This window comes from Pelophylax lessonae, assembly GCF_965119305.1.
Source record: "Pelophylax lessonae genome assembly, chromosome: 1".
NCBI lineage: Eukaryota > Metazoa > Chordata > Amphibia > Anura > Ranidae > Pelophylax > Pelophylax lessonae.
In genome coordinates this window covers 672,005,719-672,030,350 of record NC_138768.1, presented here as the reverse complement: position 1 = coordinate 672,030,350, position 24,632 = coordinate 672,005,719, and the positions used below count along the sequence as shown (strand labels likewise).

The 24,632-nt window shown below is 44.2% G+C and overlaps 1 protein-coding gene across 2 annotated transcripts in view; it reads left to right on the top strand.

Annotated features, from left to right (window-relative positions):
• Positions 1-2,395: 2,395 nt before the first annotated feature.
• Positions 2,396-24,632, top strand: part of TMEM154 (transmembrane protein 154) — an 83,810-nt gene continuing 61,573 nt past the window's right edge. Inside the window, exons 1-3 of one of the 2 annotated variants that reach the window (XM_082244072.1) lie at positions 2,405-2,592; positions 12,830-13,117; positions 24,145-24,172. In XM_082244072.1, coding sequence (XP_082100198.1) covers positions 2,532-2,592; positions 12,830-13,117; positions 24,145-24,172 — 377 coding nt within the window. In that variant the 5' untranslated portion in view covers positions 2,405-2,531. Of the gene's footprint in view, positions 2,593-12,829; positions 13,118-24,144; positions 24,173-24,632 lie in introns of both variants that reach the window. The other variant, XM_082244073.1, reaches the window with a different exon arrangement.

Below are 24,632 nucleotides of genomic sequence, written 5' to 3'. Positions count from 1 at the left end.
CTGCTACTCCTCCTGAGTATGGCGATACCACATGTGTGGGACTTTTCCACAGCCTTTCCACATACAGAGGTCCGACATCCAAGTAGCACCTTCAGGTGTTCTAGAAGCAAAAATTACACATATAATTTCCTGACAACCTATCACACTTTTGAAGGCCCTGGAGCACCAAGACAATGGAAACGCCCACAAAATTACCCCATTTTGGAAAACAAACCCCCCAAAATATAATCTAGGAGGCGTAATGTGCCTTTTGAACATGTCATTTTGTTCAACAAGTTTTTGGAAAATGTGGAAAGAAAATGAAAACGCATTTTATTTTACACAAAGTTGTCCATTTATAAGATATTTCTAACATATAGCATGTACATAGCTAAAATTACACCCCAAAATACATTCTGCTACTCCTCCTGAGTATGGCGATACCACATGTGTGACACTTTTACACAGCCTGACCACATACAGAGGCCCAACATGCAGGGAGCACCGTCATTTCCTGACTTCCCATTACAATTTTGTGAGGCACTGTAGGGCACTGATAAGCACTCTAGTGGCACTGATGTGGCATGGATGAGCAATGATGTGCCATAGATGTGGCACAAATGAGCACTGATGTGGTATGGATGAGCACTGACGTGGTATGGATGTGGCACGGATGAGCACTGATGTGGCATGAGTGTGGCACAGATGAGCACTTACGTGGCATGGATGTAGCACGGATGAGCACTGACATGGCATGGATGTGGCACAGATGAGCACTGATGTGGTATGGATGAGCACTGATGTGGCATTGATGTGGCAGCTGTCAACGACTGTGAAATTAATAGGAAGTGACGTCACCCATATACTTACTATGAGGCTTCTGTTGTCAGATGTGTCCTCTGCACCCACCTCCACAGCAAAGCCGCGGCTGACAGCTCAGCATGGGATCGAGTCAGATCGGCTTCAGAAAAGGTAAGTATACCGATTTCTTCTTTACAGGGCTAGATAGGTTAGAGTAAAGCCCTGTACACACGAGTAGAAATTCGGCCAGGAAATTTCGTCCGACGACCGATTTTTGGCTTGTTAGTATGGTGCTTCCGACAACCGACTCCGACTTTTCGGCCGAAAAAATCCTGGTGTGCAGGCAATATAATTTTTGTCGACCGTCAAAACACGTCCGATTTTCGTCTCATTGGTACAGATTTCGAGCAAGACTAGGCATGCTCAGAGATGAAAGAACACAAAGAAAGCAATCCAACACATGACATCACTTCTGAAGTAGAATTCTGTCGTGCGGGAAAATTCGTGTGCAGTCTAGAGCACATTCCAACCAACAGACACCACTCTGGACAAAAGACGGACGACCGGTCGGCGGAAATTCGTTGCGTGTGTACGAGGCTTTAGATTGTGGATGTCTATAGATGTAACAATTTTAGTGTTAGGCTGAACTTCTCCTTTAACCACTTACCCACTGGGCACGTAAACCCCCTTCCTAACCAGACCAATTTTTAGCTTTCACTGCTCTCACATTTTAAATGACAATTACTCAGTCATGCAACACTGTACCCATATGAAATTTTCGTCCTTTTTTCACACAAAAGGAGCTTTTTTTTTGGTGGTATTTAATAATTTTCTGCTGGGAGTTCAGCTTTAATTTCATTTTTATTTTTTGTGCTTTAGCGTTTTAAAGGAGAAGTACAGCCAAAGCTCATTTGGCTTTATTTCTCCTGTGGATTAAAGGAGTGCAGTTTGTTCTGCATTCCTGTGACCCGTTTTCAGTAGACAGCGGGCTGAAGCCTGCTGTAGGCTGACGTCACAGGCCGATCCAGGCTCGGTCAAGATCGCAATCATATGGTCAGGATCTGCCCACATGCCTGGACCAACACCCGGCTCAGCCTTTCAACGAGCTGCTGAGAGCCTGAGCCGGCCGCTCCCGTCCCATCCAAAGCCCAGCGATCCAGTGATCACGGCTGGGCAAAGCAGACAGTCACCAGCTCTCTGAACAGGGAGCTGTGAGAACCGAACGATCGGCGGTGTTTGATCGTTCGGTTCTCAGTGTTAAAGCTGACGGGGGACCGATGCTGCATCCCCCTAGGTAAGTATTATTTAAAAAAATAAATGATTCCCATACTTCTCTTTTAAAAGCAAGTATTTTAGTTTAAATTTCAAATATATTGAAAGCATTTTTTCTAAGAACATATCCATACCGCAGAGCACCCAGGCATGTTGTAGGTTACTGATCCTAGAGTGCAAGCAAAACAAAAGAAAGAAAAGTCTATTCAAAAAAGAAAACCTTCAAGTTCCTCTGACCAGTGGGTGATCCAGGTGCTAGTCTGAACCTTTTTCTTGTTGGTATGTAGCTGTTTCAACAAGCCTGGAGTGAATTACATCACTTCCTAAACACACACTTCAACATATCTCCTTAGCTGTGTGATGAGAAAATGTTCACAGATACATTGAAAGGAAACAGGAAATGTTGAAGTTCCTTTGAGAAAGAGTTGCAGAATAATTAAAGAAGTGCAGAAGATCAGAGAACAGGATACAAAATTGATATGAGGTCAAACATCTGTGCTTTTTGCAGACTCTTACTTTTTGTTGGATTTTTCAATCATGGTAAGTACTTGTACAGTTCCATGTATATGTCTGAGGGTTGACAGTATGATTAAGTGTTGTGTGTTTAACTTGCCAGGCAATGCCCGTACATGTGGAATAATGCTTTAGAATATTTTCTGACAGCAGTCATATTTTGAAATACGTACAATCAGGACATAAAGTGCCCAGACCACCAGCTGTAACCTACAAATTCATAGCTGAGGGAAGGGGCAAGAATACTCTGTTTTAGTGGAAGGAGTAAATTGGTAGCCCATATTCATGATGGTAAGAGGAATTTTCATCAGTTAAAGCGGTATTTAACCCAAAAACAAATTAAAACAAAAATGAAATTAGGCAAATATTAAAACAAAAATGTATTGCATTGCAGTTTAACAATCCTTATATGTGCAAGCCTAGTAAAAAGTGCTTCAGCATGTGTACAGCCCCATCCCACTGCTACAATTTAGGTGGGGTGCATGTGGATGGTAAAACCACTGCCGCCCAACTGTCCATGTGAAAGAGCCTATTATTTTTCAACTTGCTTTAACAGACCAAGCTGTTCAGCAGAAGTAGAGGTAGGAGGTTTGAGACAAACTATTTACCACTGACAGAGGTGCTTACAATGGTCAGCTTTTTTTCATTTATAAAAAAAACTTTATCCTAAAAGGAAAAAAAAAAATACATTTTTATAACTTCTTAACCACTTCTGGACTGGAAGGATTTGCCCCTTTAATGGCCAGGCCCTATTTTGCGATTCGGCACTGCGTTACTTTAACGGACAATTGCGCGGTCATGTGACACTGAACCCAAATGAAATTGACGTCCTTTTTTTCCCACAAACAGAGCTTTCTTTTGGTGGTATTTGATCACCTGTGCAATTTTTACTTTTTGCGCTATAAACAAAATACGAGCATCAATTTTGAAAAATTAACAATATTTTTCACATTTATTTATATGAAATTCCCCCCAAAAAAATGAAAAAATCAAAAATTTTTAACATTTTAGGCCAATTTGTTTTCTGCTACATATTTTTGGTAAAATAAAAACGCAATGGGCGTATTTTGATTGGTTTGCGCAAAAGTTATTGCGTTTACTAACTAAGTGAAAGATTTATGTCATTTTTATTGTTTTTTTATAACTAGTAATGGTGCGATTTTTTTGCGGGACTGCGACATTGCAGCGGACAGATCAGACCCCTGACTAACATTTTTGACACTTTTGGGAGTACCAGTGACATTACTACAGTAATCAGTGCTATACATAGGCACTGTTACTGTAAAAATGACACTGGCAGGGAAGGGGTTAACTTTATTAGAGATCAAGGGGTTAAGTGTGTCCCTAGGGGCGTGCTTCTAACTGTAGAGGGGCGTGGCTTTTGATGTAACCACAGAGACATACGATCCTACTTAGCAGGATCGTATGATCTCTGCTGTTACACCAGGGAGAATGACAGGCGGCTTTGTTTACATCAGCCGCCTGCCTTTCTCCCTCTCCAGCGGGAGATCCCGAGTGGCCGGCGGACATAAAAAAAAAATAGCAATAAGCGTATTTTCATTGGTTTGCGCAAAAGTTATCACGTCTACTAACTATGGGAAAGATTTATGTCATTTTTATTGGTTTTTTTTTTTTTTTTTTACTAGTAATAGCGGCAATCTGCGTTTTTTTTTTTTTTTTTTTTGCGGGACTGCGACATTGCGGATCAGATCAGATCAGAAGCCTAACTGACATTTTTTACACTTTTGGGTGTACCAGTGACATTACTACAGTAATCAGTGCTAAAAAATATGCACTTTTACTGTAATAATGACACTGGCAGGGAAGGGGTTAACCCTATGGGTGATCAATGGGTTAAATGTGAGCCTAGGGGAGTGATTCTAACTGTGGGGGGGGGCGTGGCTTGTGAAATTACCATAGAGACATGTGATCCTATATAGAAGGATCACAAGAGCTCTGTGATCATTTCAGGGAGAAGGACAGTTGGCTGTGTTTACAACAAAAAAAAAAAAACTGAGGAGCTCAGGAGGAGCCACTGTACTAACTGTCCAATTTTAGTACAGCAATTTCCCCTGCTGAGCTATTGTGTTCTGACAGGGGGACGGCCCTCCTGCCAGAACACTCCGGTCAGCATTCACAGCCATTGGCTGCCAGTGACAATCAGATGCTGGCTTTCCAGCATGCCCATTCAACAGAAGTCAGCCATACAGTATGTACAGGCTGGTGTACACATGAGCTGAATATCACCGGTTTCTGTTGAACTGGCCACATGTACCAGGCTTCCAACTCTGCTAATGCATCTACGCTATCCACTCCCCAGACCGATGATGCTGCTGTCTAATTCTGTTGCTCTTTCAACCAAAGTGGAGACACCCTAACTAGAAGTTTGTTCATGGCTGGATCACCAGGTGAGAATAAAAGGGGGGAAAAAAAGCATTAAAAAAATGAATGCAGCCACCACTAGGAATGGGCTAAGGTGTGTTCGGGATCCCACCTGCCCGATTCCGCCAGGAATTCGACACTGCTCATGGCTAATCACAGGCAGTGAGACATTTCCCTGTCCTCAGTTGCACAGATTGAGAAATGTCTCTCCACCTGTGATTAGCTATGTGCAAAGTCGGCTTCCTGGCGGGATCGGGCACGTGGGATCCCGAACACTCCCGAGCCCATCTCTAGCCACCACATCTAAGAATTGGTAAGCAGCAATATATTGCTTTTTTGTTTTTGGGTTTAATGCTGCTTAAAAGTTTAATGCAGATGAAAAGTTAAAAATAAAAGTTAAATACATATTCAGGTAAAATACTTACATTTACTTTTTAAAATTCCTCATTGGATCTTTATACTGGCCTCCTGTACCTAATTGCACATCATCATTTAGACTTGAAAAAAAAAGGAGGTAATAGTAATGTTAGCTAATCGGATTTAGCCTAACTTCACACTAGAATGCAGGTCGCAATACATTAACCTGCACCCGATATTGTACAAAACGACATGCGTTCTGGTTGCAATGCAGTTCCAAAATTTGTGCATTCAGTACTTTGGTATGATGTGGTGCGATTTGGTCCCATTAAAAATAAATGGGCCCAAATCGCACCGCAGTGAATCGAATGTGAATTGAACAGGAACGCAGTTCCATTTCTGTGTGATTCATATGTGTTCCATAGAGTGAATTAAGGCTAACTGTATTGCACAATTCTGTGAATTTAACGAATGATGCTTGACCTAAATATTGCCTAATAACCTAATTATTGAGTTGCTGCTACTTCACTATTCAATCACAGCCTTGTCATTACAGTGGAAAAAGTTAACAGTCGGGATCTAGCTGGAACTGGCGGGAGGTGATTGGATTTAAAAATATATTCAAACACTAGGTTTACTTCACAAAGCCAAAGCAAATTTTCACTCAAGGCATTAAGGACCTCTTAATGTTGGTATTCATGGCAGTGGTCCCTTACACTGGTGGTCGGGGGGGGGGGCTACCTTACATTGGGGGTCAGTGGGAAGAATTCCCCTTCCTATGGTGTACAGTGGAAAAAATGTCACCGTTACATACAGCTGGTGTCAGTGGTTACTTATAAGAGAGGAGAGACTCCACTGGTCCCACACCGCTGACACTCTGTGAGGTTGGCCCCACACTGAAAAGATCGATTTGCCACTGCTCACTACTCACAGAACTCTTTGTTAGGATTTTATTGTTGTTTACGTCCTTACTTGGGAGACCCATTCTCACAATTTGTCCTGATGACCACTGTCACCATGGCAGAACATCAGCAGGAAATACAACATTTTAGTTTAAAGAGAAATCTTCTAATGGGGATGCACATCAAAGGTGAGATGTCCTCGTATTTCATTCCATTCCTTAGGACATTAAATAAAGGAAAATCTTTTCAAAGGGCAAAGAGACAGTGAAAGAACCCTTACTAGCTCTATCCAAAACTAAGAAAATTGTTTAGGGTGTAATCAATCCATGTATATGATTTGCAAATGTATCACAGTATTTTTGAAAACACTTGAGCCACTTCTGGGCCATTGAGCCTGAGATACAAATTGCTTAAAATAAGTACATAATAAAAATTGCACCGCTAAATAAGTGAAGTTCAAAGTAAATCATTAAAAAATAGTAGATTAAGGCCCCTTTCACACAGGCGGACCGTTCAGATCCACCTGTTCGTTTTTTTGGCGGATCTGAACGGTCCCCCCATGCATCTCTATGGGGATCGAATGTCAGCGGAGACATGTCCACTGACATCCGATCCGATCCGTCAAATCTGGATGGATGGAAACCCTATTTTACGGTTCCCATCCGATTTCCCCCATAGAGATGCATGGGGAACTGACAGCTGTTTCTCCACACACAGCGCAGAGACACAGCTGTTATCCTCGAGCTGCCGATCCCCCGCTGAGAAAAACGGAATCTGTCCGACGGACGGATAGTGTGAAAGGGGCCTTATAGTGCTTGAACAATTCAGACCCAAGCTCTGTGGCACAGCAGGAGATCCCCCGCTGTGTGTGAAGTACACAACAAGGAAGAGAAGGAAGGGGAGCACTCTGGCACTTCGGTGCCCCCCCTCGCCTCAGCTTGCGGTGCCTGGACGCGGGGCACTTTGTCCACCCCCCCAGGATCGGCCCTGCCGCTGCAGCCACAGCTCTAAGGGGCCCCAGGGCAGACAACCTACCCAGAAATTTCCCAGTATCTCGGTAGGTCAGATCCTGATCCTGGTGAACCAGTCTTGCAGGCCGTTTGTAACTGGTCCGCGGGCCGTAAACGGTACTTTGAAACACCTGTTTTACATAGTTTCATGTAAGTATTTATGCTCCATACTTGTGGGATCTTTGTGGAAGTTGGAAATCGCTGTACTAGACCAGATTTTTCAACCAGGATCACCAGGCACCCTGGGATGCCTTGATGTTTTTTCAGGTGTGCCTTGCAAAATGCCTAAAAATTGCCCAAAAATTGTATACAAGCCAGCAAATGGATTAAAGCTGTGTTTTAGTTACAATAAATCACAGGTTTTCATTGTGCACCATATTTCAACCTTCTAGCTGCCAGAGTCCTAACGACCAATGGCGTCATCAGTTGATAAGGAGGATGTCAGTCTCCTGCATAGCATTCTTGTTTGACCCTCCTCGGCCCCTCGCCAATCCGTGATGGGGTTACATTAGCTGGAGTGAAGGAGAAACATTGGAATACTAGTCAGTACCAGTTTGCAAAAGTGTATTTGCTTAGGAAGAATAAATCATTATGTAAAACTATTAGAATAGTTTTTACATTTTAGAATGGGGGGCCTTGAGACTGTCCATCATTTTAAAAGGGAGCCTCAAGATTGTGCATAATTTTTAAAGGGTGCCTTGACTGAAAAGAGGTTGAGAAACACTGTACTAGACATTGCTGCCTCAGTGATCTGCACTAGGTTTTGGGTCCCGTGAACAATGTGGATAGGCAGGACAGTGACATCATGATCCCATCCAATTGAAGAACAATTTGCATTCATTGATAAAATGCAAAGTATTCGTTGAATGGCGCCGGCACAGAGCAAGCAACCTCGTGTGTACAGTAAGCAGTAGAGCAGCTGCTCAGCATGGGATCTAGAAGGTACTGGAGATCACTGGAGAAGTGGTGCCTACTAAAATGATGTCCATGGGGATCCCACTGGTATGACACATACATACTTACATTGGTCCAAGTAGGAGCAATATAACCATGTAAAAAGTGCCACTTAAACTTCAGTTTTAACATGTTCCTTTTGACTGCCTTCCTTGTAGTGGCTGATCCACCCCCACATGCAGTGTTATTTAGTGGAACTAATAAACAGGAAGTAAAATATTATCTTCACACAATCGCAACTTTATCTTAGATCGACCTAATTGCGACAAACTCCCTTGAAAATTTTCCTTCAATAATTTATTATTAGGTTACTGTGGCACAAATAGCGTTTGCAGCTTGTTGTGTTATTCTGTTGCCATGAGATCCTGTCTATAGTTTTCTATAGCCCTGATGCACTGATAGATAGATAGAACTCTAAATTGAAAAAAACACCCTGACATTTGATATTTACAGGGCTCCGCAGCTCTCGTTTACAGTAATCTTTAGGTAATGCTAGAATGTTTGCACAGACTCCAGTGTGCTATGGATGTCCACATTTCCAAATTGGCAATAAAAACATTGTAAACTTTTTAGCACTAGGGATACTTCACGCCAGTGTTGGAAAATTAGGAACAAGATGGGTTAAAAAAAAAAATTTGACCCTACCTTATAATACTGTAGCAAATTGCCTAAACAATGAAGAAAGCAAAGTTAGAGCTGAAAAATGCATCATATGCTGGTAAGCAGTGCTTTAAGTGGCCCAAAAGAGGTGCCGGTACTCTATTATAGCCTATAAATTCCCCCCCCCACCCCACATCAGGGTCCCCACAGAGCACCCCCGCCTGGCCTGGGCTGGGCTGGGACTCCGGAGCAGGGGGACTCACTGGTGGTATAAACAGTAACTCACCCTAGCTCCACCGCACTGTGGGAAAATAAAGAGCTAAGTGTCAGTGCTCAGGCTGAACGTCCAAACCAAATGTTATATGAATAAAGCCAGCACACGAAAAGTCTTCTTCCAAGTAAAATGCTTTATTCCAACATGGATAGCGGTGACAACATGACAGATGATGACGTGTTTCGGCTTTACGCCTTCCTCATAGCATCACTGGTGGTGACTGGTCTGGCTCTGGAGTGGGAAATATTCTTGAGGGGGGGCAATTGAGGGCGCAGATGTCCAAACTGAGCGTACTGGTATGCTAAGGCGCATGGAGAGGTGGTGGTATGCTCAAGAGCCATATTTGGAAGTGGCGGTACTGAGTACCAGTGCATACCGGCCCACTTAAAGCACTGCTGGTAAGCGATAACCAGAATTGTATCTGTCTTGTTCAACCAAAACAAGCTAAACAAAGAGAACAATATACCTCTTGTGGGAATCCTCAAATATATTCTTAAAGAAGAAGTAAAGTCTTTTTCTTTACTTGCACCCACAGCCTGGCAAGCCTATAACAAGGCTTACCTGTAGGTACTGTGAATATCTCCTAAATTTTTCCACAGTTTAGAAGATATTCTGAGTGCATGCAGCCGATGACATCATCAGCGCATGCACTCTGAAGGTCCAGCTTACCATGCCGGACCTTCAGAGTTGCGCCGTAAATTGCGGCTTTGGCGCGCATGCGCGGGAGTGACGTCATCGCGGCTCCGGCCATTCACAGCGGAGCCGCAAACCCGGAAGAAACCCTGGGGAAGATGTCAGCCATCTCAGTGGTGTGCAGGCGCCGCTAAGACAGCTTCGTTCTAAGGTAAATATTTCAAAATGTAGCTCATTATGCCTTTGTCTTACAGGTTTTTTGGGGGGGAGGGGTTTTCACAAGGTTTACGACCTCTTTAAATTATGTGACATGCCATTCAGTGTTATCCCCCATGTCATTTAGAGGGACTTTGTTAGTCGCTTAAAGCGTAACTCCACTTTTGTTGAGAAAAAAAACATTCCCCTCTGGGTGATCTCTGTACATTGCAAGGATTTTAACAAACTTTGTTGCAGATTCCTACCTTTTTGTTATTCTGAAGAAATCATTTTTTTTTCCTCTGTGCCTCTGTGCTGAGTGGGTCAAATGGGAGTGGTTTCATAATGGTTTCATAATTATCTATCAGCTGTGGCAGCTGCAGGGCTCTAATGAGGAAAGCTGCTGGGTCTGCATCCCTTTAGACGTGTTCCTATTGGGATTATCTCACCAAAAATTATATTTTTGTTGCAGGGGATGCCAGAAATCTATCCTGTATCTTAGGCAGACTTCTGGGAAATATGGTGAGCCAATCACACAAGCAGGAAATTATGTTTCTGGGGTGTGGTCAGTAGTCATTCTGTGTACAGAACACCTCCAGGTAGCCATATTGCATTGCATTTTCAGAAAATTACAACAGCTGCAGATTGAAAAGGAAAGGTCATTTTTAATAACATTCAATTGCAATATGATTTGTGTCACAATTGTATACGCTATTTGTATTTTCTTTGTTTGCTGATTTTTTTTCTCCCTGCAAAAGTGGAGTTACCCTTTAAACATATCTACTGTTCAGTCCCTGCAATAGAAGTGCTAATATACTCACTTTTCCAGCAGACGGTTTCTCCTATCCCTGTGCTCAAACACTGTCTTCAGTATTCAACACATCCAGCCACATGCTTGTTTCATCCTCCAACCAAGTTGTCGTTACAGGACACAGCAGTGTCATAGGAATTGAAGGATATAGCCACAACACAGAGTGGAGGACACAGGCATCCGACACTATCGGAAGTGTCAAATGCTGAAGAGTCTGACCAAGGCTGCAGCACTTCACCATAAGGGAGGCATTAGTAATGGGCTGCCACAGAGATATGTATGATAGCTCTTCTTTTGCAGGGACCTGCCAGTTAGTTTTGTTTAGGAGATAGACAGTGTCACTTTAATCCTTCTGTCTAATAGGTCTGATAATATAGGGTAATGTGTTGTAACGAATCACAGTCTCCCCCTAGGCAAGCTGAACCCTTTATGCAGCCTCTATTCCACCACTATGAATGAACAGTTAGTTTAAAGCAGGGATCTCCAAACTTTCTAAACAAAGGGCCAGTTTACTGTCCTTCAGGCTTTAGAGGGGCCAGACTGTGGCCAGTGGGAGTAGAAAATGCCCTGGCATCAGTGGGTGTAACCAATGTTACCAATATTAATGGTTTTAGTGGGAAGAATAGTACCCCATTGTTGGTGTCAGTGGGAGGAATAGTGACTGGTCATTGGTATTCAAAGGAGGAATGGCGCCCCATCGTTGGTGTCAATGGGAGGAATGGTTCCATATCTTTGGTGTCAGTGGGAGCAAAAGTCCCCCATCATTGATGTCAGTGGGAGGAACGCTGTCACATCATTACTGTCACTGGGAGGAATAGTGCCCCATCATTGGTGTCAGTGGATAGAGTGGGGTCCCAAGGGCTTGATAAAGGTGAGCAAAGGGCTATGTCCAGTTTGGAGACCACTGGTTTAGAGATTAGCAACAAGAGCCAAGTCCTCCACAGGCATTCCTTATGCCCCTCCAGTAAAGCAGGGGGATAGCACATTTGGTCTAATCCCTATATATGTGAATCCAAAGGATGTTGGTGGGGATGGGAGCTGCTATCTAGCCTAGGGCCCATTCTGCCAAAGTTGACAGAATCGAGGAAGAGCTCTACCCTAGACATCATCAGGAAAGGTTGGGAGGATAGGTTAAAAGGAAGTCCTGTTATTGGATGACTATGTGCCATGCTATATTAGGCTGTTCTTCATATGTTCTATGAGATACTTTTATTAGTCAAGATATGTAACTTTTTTGAAGATCCTTTATTTGTGGAAGGTTCCCATTACCTGTTCTCCTTCTGGGTCACAGCTTGAACCCATTTAGGAGGGAGGACACGGACACGCTATTGCTATTATTGCAACCCCATTGACTTCCACTTCTACTTTATTTATTATACTTATTAACTTTTCATTATCGCTCATTGACTCTCTCTATATCTTGTATACCATTTGCCCATTCTATATTTGGACTCTATGTTCTTTACATTTTTGTTGTATCCTTTTTACACTTCTGTTGTATCTATTGTATGTACGTAACTCTAATAAAATACTTTGACCAAGAAAAGGAAGTCCTGTTATGGTTAAGGATAAAATGTGACCCGTGCAGATTGTAGGTAGCAGTAAAGGGTTTCCCAGCAGCAAACTGAAGGGGAAGAAAGTCAAAGGGAGTCCATGACACATGCTGTAAGGAGTTGTTCCTTCTGTTAATAAACTGTTCAAATTGGGGTTCCGGCTACAAATAAATGAGCAGTAGACAACAATCCCCACATAGAAATTAGAATTACATTTTTTAAAAGACCAACTCCAGGAAACCTAAAAGCCCTTCTTTGCAGTAGGATGACCACCCCCCCCCCCCCCCACCTCCCCATCCCACACCGCATAATCCATGCTTAGCTGAAGTTGATTATGGATATTGCCACTGTGTTTTCATCTGATCAGCCTGTTCTTTAATATTCTGAAAGCATAAAAATATACAAAAACAGCAAGTACGAATCAACTCTAGATGTAATATACTAAATTAGACAGCTTATCTGACCACCAACTTTGGGTTACACGATCAAGCTAAATTTTCTCTTGCTTAATAATCTACCACATTTTTCCTAGTAAAACCATGCTTACACATGTAGGGAACAAACCTTCTGAATCATCTTCCTATATTCTACAGGGAGGTCCACAGATGAAGATTACCAAACAAACACACTGGTTTACGAAACAGATATGAAGAGCACAGAAGTTCCCTCTACGCCAAGTGCAGGGTCAACTGTATTTCATACTGTGTATGGAAGTACAAATGGTACAAATGACACAGATGTTGAAGAGCCTGGCCCATCTGAGAGTCCATTAGAACTCACCACTATCCTGATATGTGCATCTCCTTTTCTAATATTGCTTCTTCTATTACCTCTTATTTTTTGTATTATCATGCGCAAAAGAAGGAAAAAGCTTGAAAAAGGTATACTCTACAGTTTATTCAAATGTGTAAATTGTATTTGGCTTGATAGCACTGGTTAATGAAGCACTACATGTCATCAAAGAGAATCATTAAGGCTGGGTCTTCTAAAAAGAATCTGAATATTCAGTCTTACAAAATGATCACTGTGTAGGCTTGCTAATTAAATATGTATAATCCTTTAAACTAGCATTACTGATCCTAGGCTCTCTTATCTGATACTGGTATACTCCCTCAGCTGTTGGGAGACAATAGCTTCATTCACTAAGCTACAGAATAGCATATGAGTTATTGCCATAATATGCATTATATTTAGCCATAGGACTGTTACTTTCAGCACTCATTGACTCTTGTTGCTTAATATAACACTCATTGTTGCAAATAATGATTGTTATAGCTTAGTGTAGTGATCCTAATGTAATGCCAGTTAGTTCAAAGAGCCATATTTGTTAGATCTCTAGTAATTTCTCACTTCTGATTTATTTTTGCATAAGCCCAGTCCTTAGCTAGCTAAAGACTGAGGACATACCTTGTTGATCCTAGAGCAGTGGTTCTTAACCTGGGTTCGATGGAACCCCAGGGGTTCGGTGAGTCAGTCTCAGGGGTTCGGCAGGGCGGCAAAGGGGCAATTGCTCCCCCCGAGAAAATATTACTGATTGTGAGGCCAACCCCCCCGGGAAATCAGAGCTGCGATCGGGATGACTCACAGCCATTACACATAGACACTTGACGCTCTGCCCCCTGTACCTCCCCCAGCAGGTTTCCAGCCTATCTCCTGCAGGCTGCTTGCTGCTTGAGTGGGCGGGATGGGGATGTACCTGACCATGGAGATCGCGCCCGCCTGGAAGAGGGAAGTGTGAGCAGCTGAGCAGAGGGAGCCGAGTGAATGTTCCTGGAGGTAGGCTTAGCTAACTGTACATGGTGGATTAGTTTGCAAGCACCTCTATGCTAAGTCTGCTGAGTTACTGCAGCTTAGCATAGAGGTGCTGTTAGCTGACAAATGGAAATGCATGTCCTTTTCATTTAGCTCAATAAAGCATTGTGAATGCCCCCTGATGTGTGCCCTCCTGATACCCCATGGTATGCCCTCCCAACACCTCCCCCCCAGTGTGTGTCCTCCTGACACCCCATGGTATGCCCTCCCAACCCCCCCCCCTGGTGTGTGCCCCCCTGACACCCCATGGTATGCCCTCCCAACACCTCCCCCCAGTGTGTTCCCTCTTGACACCCCATGGTATGTCCTCCCACCCCCCCCCAGTGTGTGCCCTCCTGATACCCCATGGTATGCCCTCCCAACACCTCCCCCTAGTGTGTGCCCTCCTGACACCCCATGGTATGCCCCCCCAACCCCCCCAAGTGTGTGCCCCCCTGACACCCCATGGTATGCCCTCCCAACCCCCCCCCCCCCAGTGTGTCCTCCTGACACCCCATGGTATGACCTCCCACCCCCCCCCCCCAGTGTGTGCCCTCCTGATACCCCATGGTATGCCTTCCCACCCCCCCCCCCAGTGTGTGCCCTCCTGGCTCCCCCAGTGTGTGCCCTCCCAACCACTGATGTGTGCCCTCCTGACACCCAGTGTGTGGCCTCCTGACTCTCCACTGGTGTGTGCCCTCACTACCCTCCCCCACAGTGTGTGTCCTCCTGACCCTCCCCCCAGTGTATGCCCTTCTAACCTCCTGGTGTGTGCCCTCATAACCCCCCGGTGTGTGCCCTCCTGACCCTCCCCTGGTGTGTGCCCTCCCAGCCCCCTGGTGTGTGGCTTTACTGATCCCTGTACACTGTCCTATCCTCTGTCCTGTCAACTCCTGTCCTCTGCCCTATTCTCTGTACACCGTCCTACAGCCTACTGACCACTCTATCCTGCCCTACAACCAACTGACCCCTATACACTGCCCTACATGCTACTGGCCTCTGTACACTGCCCTACATCCTACTGACCCCTTTACACTGCCCTACATGCTACTGACCTCACTACACTGCCCTACAAACTACTCACTACTGCACACTGCCCTACAGCCTACTGACCTCTGTATGCTGGCCTACAGCCTACTGACCTCTGTACACTGCCCTACAGCCTACTGACCTCTGTACACTGCCCTACAGCCTACTGACCTCTGTACGCTGCCCTACAGCCTACTGACCTCTGTACGCTGCCCTACAGCCTACTGACCTCTGTACGCTGCCCTACAGCCTACTGACCTCTGTACGCTGCCCTACATACTACTGACCTCTGTACGCTGCCCTACATACTACTGACCTCTGTACATTCTACTTTGTATGATACGTTTAATTCAGTTCTGTAAACAACACCTTATTTTCTGGCAGTGCCCCTCCCGAGACTAGACTCATAAAATCATATTTTATTTTTCCAATTAAGAAGGGTTCGGTGAATGCGCATATGAAGCTGGTGGGGTTCAGTACCTCCAACAAGGTTAAGAACCACTGTCCTAGAATTTTTTGCACCTGGACAGATACCCTCAGGTATAACTCTTAGGACCTGCTGTCAGCAGCTAAAAAAGCCCATTTCTGGGCAAAAAAAAGTTTTTGTGCCTGCGCTGCACATGTTCACTGCTGTTTTTTTTCTAGGGGAGAGGAGAAGGGAGATAGACTTCCCTAATCCTCCTCACACAGGCAGGCTCCATAGACAAGGAACAGTCCACTGCTGGACCGCGGGGGAGCACCGGTTTCCGATGGAACAAAGGATCAGGTAAGTATAAGCTTTCTCTTCAGCCCTAGACAAAAATGAGCAGTTAAACCATGCAGTGGAAGCACAGCTCCACTGCCTGGGAATTGTTTTTTTTTGTCCAGAGTTGGGCTTTAATGGCACTAATTGGCCTCCAGAGCTGTAAAATAGAAATAGAAAATCTTACGTATGAATACAGTCATTTACATGTCTATACACAAGTTTTTGTGCGTATATATACATGCAGGGACGAAACTGGGGGGGCAGAAGGGACGTGGCCCTGGGCACCAACTTGAGAGGAGTGCCACTGGCCCAGGAGCCAAATTGAAAGGGCTGCAGTGCTGTCAAGGGTGCTGACATTAGCTAGGGACTTGGGAGGTTGGATCAGGCTGGACTGTCACTGACCTGAGCTGCATTTACAGGGAGCTGAGCTCACACACCATCGGCCTCTCGGGGGGCAGGATCTGGACCCCGGCTGGGGATTTGGCCTAGCTCAGTTGCTCAGTGTGAGCCTGCACTGTCTGTCACCCTCTTCGCAGGGGGGAGCCAGGATCTGGTCCTCGGCCAGAGATGCAGCCTGCTGCGCTGCCTTGAAGAGATCCAGTGGGGAGTCTGAGTCAGTTTTGAAGAAGGGATCCAGACTCCAGTATTACCGGGGGGGAGGGGGGATCCGCTGCCCAGGGAGATCAGCTCTTCAAGAATCTGGAGCTTATGATACACAGCCTAGGGGGGATCAGCTGGTGGGTGGGCAGCTCTGTAGGAATCTTAAAGGTAGGATCGGTGTGAAATTAATGTGATGTGATTTTCTGACTGATAATGATCCATGTTCCTGGCTGGTGTCCCTGTTACTGTTGATTATCGGGGAATGTATGTTCTATAGCGGGCTATCAGATCTCCAGTCTATCAGAACCAAATTACATTATATGGGTGACATATAAATGCATAGAAATGGCTAGAGGTGGTGATTTCAACCACAGAAGGAGCGGATCTATATCCCGTACATGATGTATACAGGGTAATGATCAATGTCAGTGGTCAATAAGGATGATATTATCGAGGTGGTACTGGTACTACAGGACTGTTCAACTCCCAGCCCAGATAGGCACACAGGCCAAACACTAAGCGCAGATTGTTCTTTTTTTATTGGCATGAAACTAGGGGGGCTGACATGTGCTCCAGGTGTCACATTCAGAGGGGTGCTGCCACTAAGGTTGCCACCTGTCTAGGTTTTCACTGGAACCTTCCAGAGATTAGCCGTCCTGGCAAATCTGTCCTGAATCCTGGAGCCCAGTGCCAGGGATGAGTTCCAGCACTGACCTCCAGTAATTGACCTCACAGGGGTGCGCGGCTCCTTCCTTTTCTGAGTGAACACAGTAAGTGATCGGTACCAACCACTCACTGTGTCAAATTATAACTGAAGAATAGTAAACTGTGCTTACTATGCTTAAATTTTTGAATAAGCAGGAAGCTGTTTAGCACAGAGCAATTTGGCCACACCTGCTGTTCACTGCATCACGCTAAGCGCACCGCATTACTACTCTCCTAGGGGCACTCAAAGCTGTCCTAGGTCTTTTACGATCCTATAGTATATACTACTGTAGCACTACCCCCATGGGAGCTGCTGGCTACGGATTCCCCTGGGTTACCCATAGCAACAACTTGACAATATAGCATATTCTAAGTGCTTGGCTCAGTCAGAAAACAGTCCAGGGGTTTTGGGATAGGAGAAGGGAAGAGTGGGATGCTCCAACTGAATAACTATGCACAATTTGCTGGGACTTCTGTTTAACACTGGATGCGCCAAGGCCGCTGCTTCATCTTGCCACTTCAGTGAAGAAGAATTAACTGAACTGTACTGTACTGTGAATCACTCTTCAGGGTCCTACTTGGCACCCCCTTTGTCCCTACTCTTCAGGGCTCTATACGGCACCTTCTTTACTCTGACACTCTGTGTGAGCTGGCCCCTTGATCCTCTGACCTCACTGGGCAGATCCTTTGGCAAGTCCCCTGGTACTCACGGACACTGTTTTTCCCGGAAGACTCTGCCAGCAGCTCCACTGTCAGCTCTACTGGATCCTCTGCAGCTCCACACCTGGTTCACTACGGCGACTTCGTAAGACCACTTTCCTCATGCTACAGGAGGACAGACAAGCTGTCAGCCTCCTCCCGGGACTCTTCTTCCCACCAACGACGCCCTGTCACATGTTCCCCCGGCCTTTATGAGCAATCCCAGGATGCACTGCAAGAGTGCCCTCCCACTGGGACTCTCACAAAAGCCAATGTGTCACTGGCTAGGTTTCCTCCACTGTTCAACAGGCTCCCCTATTGGATGCAGTGGGGACACTCCCTTAGACCCAGTGATCTACACCTGGGAACATGCAACAGGCAACCTAATAGATCAGGCTCCCCTGATAAGCAGAAGGAGCCCAGAAGATGGTCTTTAATAATTCACTTTCCTGGCTGCACCCCCCTTCTAATCCGCACCAGAGGTGAGGCTTGAAACCGCCTCACTCAAACCTTACCTATGCGGTGATTGCCAGGAGTCTCCCAGGAGGAAGTAGAGAGGAGACATTGCTGGAAGGGGCAGCAGAGGAGGAATTGATCTTTCCATGGCACTGTCTCTTTTTCCTCTTGGAAGTTATTGAGGTTTATATGGAACATCCCATTGTTTGGTGAGGCTTTCTCATTCACTTGAGTAGCCATGGCGCTCTGGTAAGCTGCTCCTTATACCTGTGCACAGTGGTGTCCCCATTCTACACACTTCCTTGGGTGTCACAAGAAGGATTGCTTCATGTTATTTCAGTTTGGATATTTTTCACACTTTTTTTGGACTTTCACAATCATTTCCATTGCCTTTTGGGACTTTATTCACTGTATTTTCCTTATTGGCATCTCCTGAGCCACCGCAGCCATAAGGGTCTCCCATCCCGGCACTTGCCAGCCATTACCTTCTGCCTATCACCTAACATCATCTGGTAAGGTTGTTTAGGACATATGGTGTTGCAGTTATAGCATGTTTGGGATCCTCTTACTTTTTATGGGCATTTTGGATATAACTATCTGGTAAGCTGCAGTCCTGTCGGTGGAGGGATATCACAACATATTCATGTTTTTCAATTTTCACTTCTGGTAAGGAATACCTGCTGGATTTGTTGGTGGAGGTTTTTATTCTTTCACCCATTTTTTCATTTTTGGCACTGTGGTGACTCATATCTTGAGATAGTGCTATTTATTATTACTTTTTACTACCCCATTATTGTTTTTTGGTTTTACGCTATGGCGTTTTCATTTTTATCCCGCATATAAACATCATCGAGGGGGATTGATCTGGACCACGAGATCATCTTGGAGTGTCCTTTTTGAAAGCGTCAGGATTTGTGTTTTCATTTGGCACGTATTTTTTGGTTTCTGGTAAGCCTCCCATTCATTTGGATACGTCGCAAGTCACCTTTTAATATCTGGTTTCATGGACTCTATGGACATTTAATTTTTAATCTGATCCAATTTGAACATTGTCTGATCATTTCTAGCGTGACTTTTTAAAATTATTTAATCTTTGGGGTGTTAGTCACACTTGAAGTTGCTGCTCACATACATTTTGTTAGGATTAGCGCAGTTGTTTCTTTTTATTTTTACTTTTTTATTGTTGTTGTATTTTGATCACTGTCCGTTGGTCTTGTGGTAGCTGCTTTTCGCTTTCAAACCCCCCTTTATCATATATTGATTATCACTTTTTAGCGCAGAAATACCCCTCTTTTTTTCAATGTAATATACAGACATTCTCCAACGTAAGGCAGGCCATACATTATACATCTTATACATCTTTTTTTTGTTCAACCAGCAGGTTGAATGAAAAAGAAAAGCTTTGATTCCCCCCACACAAAATGTGCCGATTGCACGCACATATTCAATGTGGATAGGGGGTAGGGATGGGCTCAGGCATTTTTGGATCATACCCGCCAGTAAGCCATTACTGCATACCGCCAATTATAGGCAGTGAGGCAAAATCCACAAAGGTGATCAAATACCACCAAAAGGAAGCTCTATTTGTGGGGGAAATAAAGGATATCAATTTTATTTGGGTACAGAGTCAGTTAATCACTTAAGCCCCAGAAGATTTTACCCCCTTCCTGACCAGGGCCTATTTTGCGATTCGGCACTGCGTGAATTTAACGGACAATTTCGCAGTCATGCGACGCTGTACCTAAACGAATTTGGCGTCCTTTTTTTCCCACAAACAGAGCTTTCTTTTGGTGGTATTTGATCACCTGTGCGATTTTTTGATCATGCGCCATAAACAAAAAAAGAGCGTCAATTTTGCAAAAATAACAATATTTTTCACATTTTTTTAGATGAAATTCCCCAAAAAAAATGTAAAAATCAAAATTTTTTAACATTTTAGGCCAATTTTTTTTTACCATATGTTTGGTAAAAAAAATCACAAAAAGCGTATTTTGATTGGTTTGCGCAAAAGTTATTGCGTTTACTAACAAAGGGAAAGATTTTTGTCATTTTTCTTGTTTTTTTTTTTAACGAGTAATGGCGGCGATCTGCAATTTTTTTTTTTTTTTTTTTTGCGGGGCTGCCACATTGGGGCGGACAGATCGGACCCTTGACTGAAATTTTTGACACTTTTGGGGTTACCAGTGACATTACTACAGTAATCAGTGCTATACATATGCACTGTTACTGTAAAAATGACACTGGCAGTGAAGGGGTTAACTTTATTGGTAAACAGTGGGTTAAGTGTATCCCTAGGGGCGTGATTCTAACTGTGGGGGAGCATGGTTTGTGTGTTAACTGTATTGGAGAGGGAGGGGTTAAGTGTGTCCTAGGGGCGTGTTTCTAACTGTGATTGGCTGTGGCTTGATGTGTAAGAACAGTGATCAACGGTCCTACATAGTAGAACCGTTTGATCACCATTCTTACACAGGGGAGACTGACAGGTGGCTTTGTTTACACTAGCCGCCTGCCTTTCTCCCGCTGTCATGGACGATCGCGAGTGCCCGGCGGACATCGGGTCCGCCGGGCACACGCGCGCGGGGGGGTCCGTGACCGAGCGGGAGCACGCATCCGACGGCGCGTGCTCGCTCCCAAAACCCTTACAGGCTAGCGACATAGCCCTACGTCGCTTTGCCTGTGAGGGGCTGACTGCCAACATAAATAGCCGTGCGGCAGTCGGCAAGTGGTTAAAGTAACACAGTGCCGTATCACAAAAAAATGGCCTGGTCATTAAGGGGGTTAAATCTTCCAGTCCTTAAGTGGTTAAAGGTCAGCAGCTACACTTTTTGTAGCTGGTGACTTTTAATAAACACAGAAACGGCTGGAACTGTGCTTTAAAAAAGAGTTCCAGCCTGGGGGGGGATGAAGTCAGCAGCTACAAATACTGTAGTTGCTGACTTTTGTTAGAAGGACACTTACCTGTCAAGGGAAACCTTGCGGCTTTTACAGCCTGGTTCCTACTGCGCATGCCCGAGTCGCACTGTTCTTTCTGAATGGTCCAAAAAGGCAGCGGGGGGAAGGAGGAGGGTCTGTAAATTGCGTAGATCGGTAGTGCTATGACCTGAATAGAGTAAATTTCACGAATCTCGCTCTGAAAAATAAATGGTTATAGCGGAGCTCTACCCATGTAGGGAAGCTCCGCTTGTTCGCTTTCTCCCCCCCCCCCCCTCCATCGGCTGCCACATTTGGCACCCTTCGGGGGGGAGCGGATACCTGTCAAAACCAGGTACCCCTCCTCCCGAAAAGGTACCAAATGTGGCAGCAGAAGGGGGAGGGAGCAAACAAGTGGAGCTTCCCCTTCGCTATAACAATTTATTTTTCAAGGCAAGATTCGTGAAATTTTCTCTGTTCATCGGGTCATGGCAGTAATGAAATACAGGGTCAATAGAAATGAGGCAGAAAGTAAGAATAGTCTTCAAAAAAGGGGTCAGCAAATTTTTTCACATAAAGCTACATTTTTGCAAGCATCAGATAACTGATGTGCCAATGGACAAAAGCACACTGTAGGCTCATAGTTGCACTACTAATGGAAAGTTTAACGCATTAACTGCTATAATTTAATAAATAGTGAGTTTACCGTGCCAATAGCAGAACAGCTACGAGTGCAAAATTTGATTACCTTGTGCATGCACCTTCAGACCAGCCCCAAATGATGCACCCTCAGACCTTAAATCAGCCCCAGTACATGCATGCACTTCAAATTAGCCCTCAAGTCAGTTTTAATGTGTCCTTAGTCCTCAGAACAGCCCCAATACACTTCAGACCCCAGATCTGTTTGCTTGTGTCCTTAGTCCTCAGATCAGCCCCAATGCACTGCCGACCTCAAATCAGCCCCAAAGCACTGCAGACCTCAAATCAGCCCCAATGCATGCATGAACTTACATGATCCTTGCACACTTCAGACCTAAAATTATTACTTAGATTAGTTTGCATGTGTCACTAACCCACCATTTCACACAGCTGACAAAGCCATTTTATATGGCCAAGATGTGTTGATATCGGACATAATTTTTTCTTATGGGAGTGCACAGGAAGCTTATAAATAACCACTGAAAAAAATTTCAATATTATCATTACTATAATCATGGTACCACTGTAGGTGTACAGGCAGCAGATGGTCTTCAACTTTTTTGTTCCCCTCCTTATACCTATTTTTCACACTATCTTTCTTTATCAGCCACTTTGCACTCTCCTTTTAGGGAGATTCACACTCTCTATTTGCCCTGTTTACCAATATTCCTGAAAGGGAAAGTAAAAGAATATCCTAAATTATGAATTATCCCCAAAACAGAAATAGTGGGGAAATCTTCCAATGGGGACACTAGTCTTATGATCCTGGTGACAACAAGGGATTGCCTCACTTTAGAGGGTTTCTCGCTTGCTTCCTGTTTTGACTATGGGACAGAGATTGCAAAAATAAACCTTACAGGGGTCATAACCCTCTCATATTTATCAAATTTTTTTTTTTTTTTTTTAAAGTCTACTTTAAACTTTATGCATAAGATATGTAATAACATGATTTTCTTATTTGTCAGGAAGTGTCAGCATCGACTGATAGAAGTGTTCTGTGGCCACCAGGATTATAGTACCAAAGTCTGCAACCTTAACTTAAGTTCAGTTCTCATTTCCCCTGAGACCAATTTTAGAGATGTGCTTGAGAGATCTGTTTGATTGGACTTCTGCTTTTAACTACTTCAATACGGGCACTTTCACCCCCTTCCTACCCAGGCCAATTTTCGGCTTTCATTGCTGTCGCACTTTGAATGGCAATTGTGCATTTTTACACCACTATACAAATATGAAATTTTTATCATTTTTATGAGAAAGATAGAGCTTTCTTTTGTTGGTATAAAATTACGGCTTGAGTTTTTTTTTTTTTTTGCTAAAAAAAGACTGAAAATTTTGAAAAGGAAAAAAAGATGTTTTTTCTTAGTTTCTGTAATAAAATTTTGCAAATAAGTAATTTTTCTTCTTCATTGATGTGCACTGATGGGCACAAGTGGGCGCTGATGAGGCTGCCCTGATGAGGCGGTGTCACTGGCTCCTGCTATTTACTAGAAGCTCTTTCTTTTAGTGCACAGAGGCTGCTCAGCTGTCTGTTAATTACCAGCTGTTCATTGTTTCCACAGTGAATCACCTGGTTACCATTATCTGCCTTATTAGTCCAGCCCAGTGGCGGCTGGTGCTCAAAATTTTTTTTGGGGGGGGCTGACTTCTCTTCTGATTCCTGCTCCTGACAACGCTGACTTCTGGTTCTCTGATCTTGGCTCGGCTGATTACCTGCTCTGGCTTCCAAACCCTGGCTTCTGTTTTTGACTATGTTCCTGAATTGTTGTTATTTTTGGTACTACATTAAAAGTGTGATTTATAACTGCATTTTCTGTCTCTGCCTGGTTTAGGGTTCCTGACAGGCAGCACTGAGGGGCACTGATAAGCAGCACTGATGGGCACTGATGGAGCTGCACTGTTCTGTGATCACCTATGTCCAAAGAACACAGCGGTCATGGAGTATGCCCCGGGGGCACACAGGAGGCAGGGTTCTGGGAGGACCACTCCATAGCCATCTTTTGGGCTTTGTGTGGTCGGGAAGTGATTAAATATGTATAGTAATATGGAAAATTGCAGTATTTTACAGCAGTCAGTCAACAGTAAATTAATAAAAACAGGCTTTGCACAAACATAGATCTATACTCAGACAAAAAGGTAAAACAAAAAATAAAATAGACAGAAAAAAAAATAGGGCAGCCTTGATGAGCCACTTGGTTATGTTTCTGCCATCACTATTCTATGTTTCTGATTTTTTTGGATGTTATCTTTTTAAAAAAAATGTTTTTCTATTTCCAGATGACCCACCAAAAGAAGATGTTAAAAGGTGAATATGACTTGTATGTTATGTGTTGGAAGGTTTGGCTCTCTTTAAATGCTCTCCCTGTGTATTATGTCCTCCACCCTTTCATATTCTACAAGACCGAACAGGAATTGTTCCTTTGCCCAAAGGTTTTGTGTCAGGTTCCAGTCATGCTCAGCATAGCCTCTCCCTTCTGTTGTACTTTGTTGATGGTGTGTGACTTGCATACCTTGCAAATTATTGTTTTACCAACACTGGACTGCTCCACGCGTCCAGGATTTTTGTGTATTCTGAAGTGGACATTTCATGTGTGTTTCATGCATTTACTTTTTACTAGGGATTGGGTTTTATGTTCGAGTCGAACTTAAGTTCGACTCGAACATCAGCTGTTCGTGAGTTTGCTGAACACACAAACAAATTGGGCGCTCGGCAGGAAAGTTTGCCCGCCGATAAGCACCCCATAATGCGCTGTTGCAGTGCATTG